At 44.1% G+C, this 11,417-nt stretch overlaps 1 protein-coding gene across 1 annotated transcript in view; it reads left to right on the forward strand.

The window, feature by feature from the left end:
* The window catches only part of PARG (poly(ADP-ribose) glycohydrolase), a 115,872-nt gene extending 105,128 nt beyond the window's left edge, over positions 1-10,744 (forward strand). The window contains exons 16-18 of the mRNA XM_056849875.1: positions 5,642-5,747; positions 8,655-8,783; positions 10,587-10,744. Of these exons, the coding sequence (XP_056705853.1) occupies positions 5,642-5,747; positions 8,655-8,783; positions 10,587-10,744 (393 nt within the window). The remainder of the gene's footprint in view (positions 1-5,641; positions 5,748-8,654; positions 8,784-10,586) is intronic.
* The last annotated feature ends 673 nt before the right edge of the window (positions 10,745-11,417 follow it).

Here is an 11,417-nt window from a genome sequence, read left to right on the forward strand (position 1 = left end):
CATAGAGTTGCAAGAGCCAGCGTGGTGTAGTGATTAAGAGCGGCGGACTCTAATCTGGAGGACCGGGTTCGATTCCCCGCTCCTCTATATGAAGCCTGCTGGGTGGCCTTTGGGCCGGTTGCAGCCCTCTCAGAACTCTCTCAGCCCACGCGGAGGCAGGCGATGGCAAACCACCTCTCAACCCTTTGGGTTTTCTGCTGTGACTTATGCACACATTGAGTTGCAACCGACTCATGGCGACCCCATGAATCTCCACCTTGTAGAGTTTTCAAGGCCAGAGATGAGCAGAGGTGGTTTGCCATTGCCACCTTCTGCACAGCAGCCTTAGTCTTCCTTGGTGGTTTCCCAACAAAGTGGGGGCTTGCTAGGAAATGGGGGGGGGATGTAGTTGGGAAATCCCCTCTTCTATTAGCATGAGGCTTCTGAGCTCCAGTGCCAGTTAAATAGTTTCCTGCTGATTTAGCCCTGGAAAATCTACCAGTGTGGTTAGAATCATAGAGTTGGAAGGGGTCAAACAGGCCACCTAGTCCAACCCCCTGCTCAATGCAGGATCAGCCTAGAGCATCCCTGACAAGTGCTTGTCCAGCCTCTGCTTAAAGACTGCCAGTGAAGGGGAGCTCACCACCTCCCTAGGGAGCTGATGCCACTGTAGAACAACTCTTACTGTAAAAAAATTTTCCCTAATATCCAGCTGGTTCCATTATCTTATCATCTTACTACGAGGAAGATGCTTATCTGCCCTTGAACCTTAACTGAGCATGAAAAGGGAAAAAAAATTTTTAACCTTTCTCCCCACACACCCAACTTGCTGTTAGGGGGAAGGTTTATTGGGGTAGTGGGGAATTGGGATTGGGTCATGTATCTCCCAACAATAATTTTTAGCTCCATTCCAGAATTCTGTAAGCTGTATGGTGCTGTTCCCCCCATCACAGTTTCAGGAGTCCTTATGTACATAAGTGCCGTCAAGTCGCAACCGACTTATGGTGACCCCAGCAAGGGGCTTCAAGGCAAGTGAGAAGAAGAGGTGGTTGGCCATCGCCTTCCTCCACAGAGCCTTCCTTGATGGTCTCCCTTCAAAGTACCAATCCTGCTTAGCTTCTGAGATCTAATGAGATCAGTCTATACTATGCTGCCTTCCCTCCTCCGGAATCCTTAAAAGTAAAGGTAGTCCCCTGTGCAAGCACCGCATCATTCCTGACCTATGGGGTGACATCACATCCCAACGTTGACTAGACAATGTTTATGGGTTTGTTTGCCATCACCTTCCCCAGTTGTCTACACCTTACCCACAGCAAGCTGGGTACTCATTTTACCGACCTTGGAAGGATGAAAGGCTGAGTCAACCTTGTGCCAGCTACCTGAAACCGACTTCCATCAGGATCGAACTCAGGTTATGAGCAGAGCTTTGTCTGCAGTACTGCACCTTATCACTCTGCGCCATGGGGGATGATTGATTAGGTCTGGAAACCTGGAAGTCTCATTAACTACCCTCATTGCCTGGATACTGTTGACTTAAAAGCTCATAGCATCCCGGAACAACAGGGAGATAAGATGGAGGTTGCCTCATGGTAAACATTTCCTGATCTCAGCCTCCCATTCTAGAATACTATAAACAGCCACGAGTTTGATAGGTGAGTTTCACCTTCCATCTCTGCTTTTTCTTTTCCCGTCCATCCCCCGTCCCCCAACTTTCCATGGTTCCCAGAGTGTGCTGAGGCTGGTATGGATGGAAAAGGCAGGCAGTGGGTGATTTAATTACAGACTAATATTTTTCTGCATATCAGGGAAATTCAAGGGATATGCATTAAGCCCCTGCCTTTTCTGTTAACGTCCTCATTTTGCTGCCGTACTGCTGGGCAGAGGACCATCAAGTTTACTATCAGGCAGGATATTTAGGGGTTTTATTTGATTGTCCGTTGAGAAACAAGGTGACAAATGTTTCAGTTGATTCAGGCTACCGAGTTTTTCCAAATATGCAGTGAAATTCTCTGTCACCACTATTTCCTCATTTCCTTCCTTCATTTGTAGTCTTCTTGGAATCAAAGTGGATTAGGCAATTAAAAACAATTCAATAAAACAGTATAATAAGTAAATAATAAAATTAAACTAGGCTAGATCTCGGAAGCTAAGCAGGGTCGGCCCTGGTTAGTACTAAGATGGGAGACCAAGGAAGTCAGGGCTGCTAGGCAGAGGCAGGCAATGGCAAACCACCTCTGCTCACCTCTTGCCTTGAAAACCCTACAGGGGTTTCCATGAGTTGGCAGCAACTTGACACCACTTTCCCCCACCAATAATAATGCAATAACATTACTGTAGAAAAGGTCCAGCATGCAACTTCATGACCGTTATATTTTAGCTCAGTAGTCCTTAATGTTTTCAGATGCAGGGCCCATGCCTACATCAGTGACCACGCTGTAAGTTTTAATATATATGTTCATCTTCTCCCCCCCGCCCCGAAAGAAAGTTTTCCCGAAATGAAAAAGGAATTCTAAAGGGGTGGAGGGGGAAATTGTGAGGTTATTGGAGTGACCCGCCTTAGATTCAGTCGTGATTTATGAACGCATGAAGCTGGAATACTGAATTAAACCATTGGTCCTTCAAGATCAGTGTTGTCAACTCAGACTGGCAGCATCTCTCCAGGGTCTCAGGCAGAAATCTTTCCCATCACCTACCACCTCGTCCTTTTAGCTGGATATGCCAGGGATTAAACCTGGGACCTTCTGCATGCAAAGCAGATGCTCTAACCACTGAGCCACAGCCCCTCAGCTAACCACTAAAGACCAGTGCTTTAGCCAAGCTACAGAAATGTTGCTTGCTGAACTTGCGATATCGGTGGAATTCAGATGCCAGATTGTTTGCAGAATCTATTGCTTATCGGGTAAAAATAGCTTGTCTGAATCCACCCATAAGAGCATCTTGTTTAAAAACCCTATAATAATAATAATAATAATAATAATAATAATAATAATAATAATAATAATATGGACAATGCATTTTGTTGTATGCATTTTCCTGTTAAATCAAATTCTGTGGTGTCTTACTGAATAATAAACAATACCTTTGGTTCTGCTTGCTCCATTGAGGCCCTGGGGTTTGTGAGTAAACACAGATTTTCAGTTTCCAAAGGTTTAGAGTGCATCTTCGTTGCTGGCATATTAATATGCCTGATAATCTGTGGAGGGGTATGGTGTGTCCAGTTTCCGTGGATCTAATCTTGCCATTCAGTTGAGTATGACAGGGATTTCTTAATCGTTAACATTTTCCATCTGAGAAAGAGCTATTCTTTAAGATTATGTTTTTAAAAATGGTATGGAGTGATTTAAGGCCCATTCTGATTTTTGAGAAACAAATAAAAGTTAAGAGCTTCATATTGGAAGTAGTATATATTGTTATGAATGGCCATAAATTAAGTTTTGCAAAGACAGTAAATAAAATTAGAACGCTTCACTGACAGCTTAATGGAAGACTAAATCACTTACTCCAAGCGTCTGATACCAGGCTCGGAGTATTTGTGTCAGTTTTTATCTAGGATTTGCATCTACCTTGATAGATTTTTATACATTTTTCTGCTGTGCTAGAAACCTTCCTCTTTTACCTGCAAGTTCTTAAGTGGTGGTTTATACCTGAGGCAAGCGCTGAGTGACACATTTTACATTTCATTAACTTAAGGTAAACGGATTTATCTGGGAAATAGTATACTAAATCACAGAAGGGGGCTAGGAATCTCTAGGCATATTGCTCATAAGATGCCTCTAGCATGTAGCTGCCTGCAGTTCTGCTTTTCGTTTATCAGAATTCCAAGGTAGCTTGTGGGTCTGATTCAACCCGCTTTAGCTGAACCCTAATCGCAAATGAGAGAGGGGGCAGAGATGTGAGCCCCCCCTTCTTGTCCATGGTCCTCCCCTAACATTCACCTCCCAAGCTTTCCTTGGCTCAGGAACAAACCTGAACCATGCGAGCGCTTGTGGTTTGCAAGGTGGCCCACCTGTCTTTTAATTTTCTACTGCGTCTGTCAAGAAAAATGCAAGGAAGTAAAGCATTTGGGCACGGAAATAAACGTTGGGCATTTCAGGGAGAGGTGGTGAAGCAACTTAAGCTTCTCCTCTGTGCTGTTCTCCTGATCTGACGTGGTCCCAGCGAGCTGCTATTTGCCACGCTGGAGCAAACATACACAAGTCCTTAGGTTTGTTCCATTGGGGCAAAGAGCGATTCCCTGAGGCCGTTTCAAGTCAGGAAAGCAGTTCAGGGAGAGAAGGCTTTGATATTCCTCCCCTCCCCAAGTCATTAGAACATAAGAAAAAACCATGCTAGATCAGACCAAGGTCCATCAAGTCCAGCAGTCTGTTCACACAGTGGCCAACCAGGTGCCTCCAGGAAGCCCACAAACAGGACGACTACAGCTGCATTATCCTGCCTGAGTTCCATGGCACCTAATATAATAGGCCTGCTCCTCTTTTACTACAGAGAATAGGTATGCATCATGACTAGTATCCATTTTTACTAGTAGCCATGGATAGCCCTCTCCTTCATGAACATGTCCACTCCCCTCTTCAAGCCTTCCAAGTTGGCAGCCATCACCACATCCTGGGGCAGGGAGTTCCACAGTTTAACTATGTGTTGTGTGAATAAATCCTTTTATCGCTTTTGAATCTCTCAGCTTCAGCAGAACACCCTACGATGTAGTATTATGAGAGAGGGAGAAAACTTCTCCCTGTCCACTCTCTCCAAACCATGCATGATTTTATAGATCTCTATCATGTCTCCCCTTAGCCACCTTCTTTCCAAGCTAAACAGCCCTAAGTGTTTTAACCGCTCCTCATAGGGCAGTTGCTCTAGTCCCCTAGTCATTTTGGTTGCTCTTTTCTGCACCTTCTCAAGTTCTGCAATATCCTTTTTTTGGTGTGGTGACCAGCATTGCACACAGTATTCCAAGTTCGGTCTCACCACAGATTTGTACAAGGGCAGTTTGATAGCAGCAGTTTTATTCTGTATTCCTTGTTTAATTATGGCCAGCATAGAATTTGCCTTTTTCACAGCAGCCACACACTGAGTCGACATCTTCATCGAGCAATCCAGTACCACCCCAGGATACCTTTCTTGGTCTGTCCCAAGCTGAATCAGTCCCCCACTCACCTGATAATTGCTTTTTTTTTAAAAAGGAAAAAAAAAAAAGCTGGGCACTTCGATCCCAGGACTCCAAGCCTCTCATCTGACTTGGCTGTTACTTGCCTGATTTCACTTGCTAAGCCAGAGTCCCAATTCAACAGCCTTTTCTGTAGCACCTTTGACTGCTATCTTATGATAGTGTCACATAATGGGCTGGGGGTGGGGGGTCTCTGCCTTAGCCCCCGCTGTTTTGGCAGACTGCACGCAGCAAGGCATGGAGGAGATTTAGGGGTTGGATTTAGATTCCAAGTAGAGGTAATCTGTAGAAGCCATGGGATGAAATGCACATTGAGTGCAGAGCACATTAAAAGAAGGATTTCATAGTTTCACACTATATTACATAGTTTCACATAGTTCATTGCAGTGGTTCACTGTGTAAAGTTTTTTATATTGCTAGTTGGTTTGTTTTTTTCAAAAAAAAAAAAGCTGAGAAATCTCAGTTGCAATGAGTTATGAGCGGCTTTCCTGTCTTCAGGCCTATTGTGGCTTCTCCCGACCTGGAGTCCCACCGTATCATCTTTCAGCTGTAGCCACAGGAAACTGGGGATGTGGTGCCTTCGGAGGTGATTCCCGACTGAAAGGTAAGTCTTGCATTGTCCAGTGGATCTCACGTTTTACGTGTAAGTAGAAGGGGGAAAATACAAGGAAGTCGCTCGCTGCTGTTTTCCTTCCTTGTTCTCTCAGTCACTGGCTGCTTTTCCCTGCTCTTTCGACTGCAAGCAAGAGCCACTGAGAGCAGAGTAAATGAGGAGAGAAAACAGCCATTAGTGACTTCCTTGTTTGTGCCAGAAACCGTAAGGGGCGGCTGGCAGGTGAGTGGCAAAGCAGAGATGTCTGTGTCTCTTTGCACGGAGAGCAGGGGGAAGGTTAGAAGGGAGGGGGCTTCTCCAACTGTGGGTGCTTGTAATAGCCGTTGGCATCCTTAACTTCTTACTGGCACTTTCAGGCTTCTGTATAAAGCCTTATTTTCAGGCTGTTTTTCCAATCACATCATAGTTAATCCATTATGATTATGTGAGAATCTTTAGTTATTCAAAATAAACATGCTTCAGAAACCTGGAATTTAAACTCACCATAGTTGAATTGGCCACCTCTGTGCAGAAGAGACCGAAATGTCATCTTGCTAGCATCTGTGCATTTAAGGCCAATCCATGTGATCGTTCAAGAATTTCCCCAACCGTACTTTGACAGTTCTCACGTTTGTACTTCACCTCCATACAAGTAAACCTTTCTGTTGCAGCCGAGTGCTGTTTCTTCCCATGTTGTACCACGGTAAGCGCAATGGGTTAGATCCAGCCAACTGTTCCACTGGTGAAAAGGGGAGGAAGCACCCAAAAGGCTCCGCTGGGACAAAAGACGTGTGGGACAGGGGCTGTAGTGAGAAAGGGAACGGAGTGAGATTGAGTGAAAAAGCTGTCAGAATCCAACCCAGCGTTCAGTTTTTTAGCAGGGGGTTGTGTTGTCGGTTGTCACCAGTGTCGCTTCTGAATTCTGCACAAAATCTCCCTCCAGCACTCTTAACTCTAATGCTTGGTTCATTAGAGTGATTTACTGATTTACTGAAGCTTTACCAAATTCTTAGGCTGGTTTTGTAGTTTGATTAAAACGCTAGGCCTTAATGGAGATGGATCTGCTGCATCGCGAGGGCCCTTAATTTAGTTGTGGCTTTCCAGGAACCCTTTGGTTAAACGACGTAGTATTTTCTTATAGCAACCAATCAGAACTGTGACTGTTTCTCCAAATGGAACAGCGAATGGCTGCACTTTAAAAAATGCAATGGGCAGGCCACTCTCCTAGTGAATTTCACCCTCCTGGTAACTTTAATTACTCTGCTTAGTAATTAGAAAGTGGAATAACATTCACTTACAAGAATTGGCAATGGAATGGTGAACTATCCTGCTACAGGAAAAAGTCCAAAAACCAGAAGCACAGTAGCAACCCATTGGCTGCCTTTTTCTTTTGTGTTAACTGAAATCCCATGTAATTAAAACGGACGTCATGACCTTTCATTTTCATAAATCTATTCCACGGAGCTAGGAAAATGAAGGCCAAGGTAACGGGTCATTTGATTAAAGGCTGAAAGAGGAAGGCGATGCCGTAGTAAGCAAAGAGGGAAATTGCGGGAGTCGGTCCCTTCTCTTTAGACCATTACACAGTTTGTCCGCATGGTGGGAAATGAGCCGTTTTTCCTTCCTGCTGATGGCGCCGCATTGCTGTGGGCTGCTGTGTCAACCCATCAGCAAGGGGCAGAGAGGAGAAACGTTGATGCAGGAAGGGGAGGGGTTTGATTTCGTTTGGAGAAGTAACTTTTGCCCATTCTCATCTCCCCAGGGAAGGCAGTACCCTGTGCTGGGAGAAACGCGAAGACCACTTTGCACATAGCTCCCATGTATTCCTTATCCAGCCAGGCTGATTTTTAATAGTATCCAGACTGTCTCCCTTCCACTTTTAAATAATTTCCTTTTTCTATTCTCCTTTTTGTTGATTTCCATGCTGGAAAATTTTGATATGCAAAGTGGTTATTTGACAGAAGGCCATGCGGACTGCTTAGAAAGAAGAATAAAGATCTAGAATTTGTTTATCAGCAAGTTTTAAAAACTGGTGTCACTGAGTTTGGGGCATCTTTTCATAACTTAGGCAGTATCATGTAGATGTGGATACACATTCTCATTGCGTTGAAGAGCCAGTTGCCCCTCTGAATATAGGAGGTAGTCGAAAAAGTAAAGAGGTTACCGCTAAGATCTCTACAATAACTTTGGGAGCCACAAGGGAAAAATAAGATCACCAGCATGGTGTAGTGGTTAAGAGCTGTGGTTTGGAGTGGTGGACTCCGATCTGGAGAACCGGGTTTGATTCCCCACTCCTCCACCTGAGCAGCAGAGGCTGATCTGGAGAACCAGGTTTGATTCCCCACTCCTACACATGAAGCTAGCTGGGTGACCTTGGGCTAGTCACAGCTCTCTTAGAGTTCTCTCAGCCCCACCTACCTCACAGGGTGTCTGTTGTGGGAAGGGGAAGGGAAGGTGAATGTAAGCCAGTTTGATTCTTCCTTAAGTAGTAGAGAAAGTCGGCATATAAAAACCAACTCTTCTGCTGCTGCTGCTATAGGGGGTCCCATCCCCCCGCCTCCCGCTCCTGTTGCCTGCTGCTACTCTGAGAAGTGGAAAAATTAAAAAAAAAAAAAACACAGCATCGCGTGCAGCACCACGTCACTTGTAAAAAATTGAAGTGATGTAGGATAGCTCCAGGAATTGGTGGAAACTCTGTGGTTTTATCATAGCGGTTCTGGCGATTCCTAGAGCTACTTATGTCACTTTCAGGTTTTAAAAGAAGTGAAGTGGTGCCTCAGACAGCATCATGTCCCCCACCCCCGATATCTCCACCCACAACCCTCCCACTGCCTGGCAAGCCTGCAGTGCCCCCTGGTGAACTATCTCATTCTGCATTTATATGTCACTTTTGTGTATTTTTATACTTATTTGCTTCAGCCTTAATACAAATCATGGCAGCTGCGGAAGCTGGGAGAGATGTTGTTTATTTCACCTTTGGAGATGCTGAGTTGATGAGAGACATCTACAGCATGCACACTTTCCTGTCTGAGAGAGGACAAACTGTTGGTGAGCATCAATTACTACAGACACTTGTCCCTTTGGAAGGATGTGTGATCACAAGCAAGGCAGATGGTCCCTGTCATAAGTACTGTCCTAAATCTCGGGGTCACTGGGTGTGTGTGTGGGGGGGAGGTAGTTTGGAATTTCCTGCATTGTGCAGGGGGTTGGACTAGATGACCCTGGTCCCTTCCAACTCTGTGATTCTATTAAATCAAGGGATATGTTTTGTGCAGATCAGGGATGTAACCTCTAATGTTTACAGTTGGATCCTAGACAAACTCTCAAAAGTGGGCGGATTTCTGTTTCTGGGCTGTTGGGTTGTTTTTTTCCTGTTGGGTTGCGTTTTTTTCTTTACAGAACAACCCCAATGCAAGTCACTATGTATGCTTTAAAAAACAAATTCTGGGCCAAGGTAGCATAAGTTCTGTGTCAGTAAAACCTGGGTTGGGTAAACTGTATAAATCATGCAATATTTATCAAGATGGTGTGACTTCTCTCATTCTGTCTAATTCGTTCAGCATTGGTTGATGATCATGGGAAGGCACTGAAGCTCCACCCTCTGAAAATTTGATGTAGCAGCTGCTGTGACTTTGAGATTTAGTAGGCGTTGGCAGCACCCTTTCAACCATATTTCATGCATGGTGTAGTGGTTAAGAGCAGTGGACTCTCATCTGGAGAACAGGGTTTGATTCCCTACTTCTCCACATGAGTGGCAGAGGCTAATCTGGTGAACCGGGTTGGTTTCCCCACTCTTACACATGAAGCCAGCTGGGTGACCTTGGGCTAGTCACAGCTCTCTTAGAGCTCTCTCAGCCCACCTACCTCACAAGGTGTCTGTTGTGGGGAGGGGGAGGTGATTGTAAGCCAGTTTGATTCTTCTTTAAGTGGTAGAGAAAGTTGGCATATAAAAATCAACTCTTCTTGTTGTTGTTCTCTAGAGGACTAGATACTTGGTCTCTTGAAAAATGTGACATCCCTTAGGCATAGGAGAATGAATTTTGTCTCTGTCCGCAGCTTTTCTGGGCTTCTGTAGAACTAGGCAGAAAGGGTTAGATAGCAGATTTATTATTTATTTAATATTGCACGCAAGCATAAATGGGGGAGGGGCCATGGCTCAGTGGTAGAGCATCTGCTTGGCATGTAGAAGGTCCCAGGTTCAATCCCTGGCATCTCCAGTTAAAGGGACCAGGCAAGGAGGTGATGTGAAAGACCTCTGCCTGAGACCCCAGAGAGCTGCTGCCGGTCTGAGTAGACAATCCTGATTGTGATAGACCAGTGGTCTGATTCAGTAGAAGGCAGCTTCATGTGTTCACCAATTTGAATTTATTTGGATTTCAGGGTTTAAACTTGAACAGCAGCTTATGTAAGCACGCTGATTTCCTGGTGCCTTTACCAGTTAGTTAGCCAGTGAAGGAACAAGCTGATAACGTTTGTAGTAAGATTTCCATTACAAGCCCATGTCAAAATGCATCCCCTTCTTTTCAGCTGTAGAGTTTAATGATTCAGGTGGTTGTGTCCCAAAATCACCACATGAGGTACATTTACACAAACATGGAGTCCCAGATGAGTTTCCCTGAAATCATTAATTGTATAAACTCGCCTTTATGCGTGTCATATGTTTGAATTTTAAATGTTCTCGAATTGTCTGAAAAAGAAAACTAGAATTCTGTGGGTCTAACTACTTTCCCTTATGATTAGTAGATCCTCTTGGTTTCAAACATACAGGAGTACTTGTACTCATTTTCTTTTCAGCCTGGCTCACTTTTTAGTTAAAAAATAATTTATTTGTGTTTGGTTTTTTCGTCCTAGGGGATGTTTACAGGCTGTTGCTCAGATACTACAATGAGGAATGCAAGTGTTGCTCTGCCCCAAGACCAGAAGTCAAACTCTACCCTTTCATATACAGCTCAGTAGAATCATCTGCGAACGTCACTGACGATGAGAAAGGATTCAGTTTTGATGAGTAGAATGAACATTTGAATCTCTTTCCTCTTCTCCACGTGAACATCGACTGAATTGCTGGATGTAACGTACAGAGTAGCGTAATTTAATGTCCATGTATATAAATATTGCATTTGTCTTCTATGTGATTTGAACATCAAAGACCAATCTTGAAGTGAAACTGACTTCCTTTCCAGTGTAAAATGTTACCCCTGACCATCACACCCAGAACAAAATGTTGGATAAATGTATTTTTTCCCCAGGTTCAAGCCTGAGTTTTTGGTCTATGTTCTTTAGCAATTTATCTGAAAACAGCAGATTTATACCTGCTGGCAGTTTCTTTCATTTTTTTAAGAGAGAGAACCTTACAAATATATCTATAGATATAGATTTCCTATATAAACTGCTTGCTTAGCATATCCTGCAGCCATATAATTTACGAGACTCTTACGGGGGAAGTCTTCTCCTTATCTTTTGTGTTGGACATAACGATTGTTCCTGAGCTTATAGTAGCTCCATAGATATTTTTTAAAATTATTCTAGCTCTGCAAACAAAATCCCATTTTGTTCTTGCTCAGTAGAGGACATAAATAGGCAAAGATGCCTTAAGGAACAATCATGGGTGGAGGGTACAGGGCAAGTTTCCTTTTAGGTGGCGGGCAGCAAGAACATCATTTGGGTTAAAGAGTCAACATCAAA

Source organism: Euleptes europaea, chromosome 5, assembly GCF_029931775.1.
Source record: "Euleptes europaea isolate rEulEur1 chromosome 5, rEulEur1.hap1, whole genome shotgun sequence".
In the NCBI taxonomy this organism is placed as follows: domain Eukaryota; kingdom Metazoa; phylum Chordata; class Lepidosauria; order Squamata; family Sphaerodactylidae; genus Euleptes; species Euleptes europaea.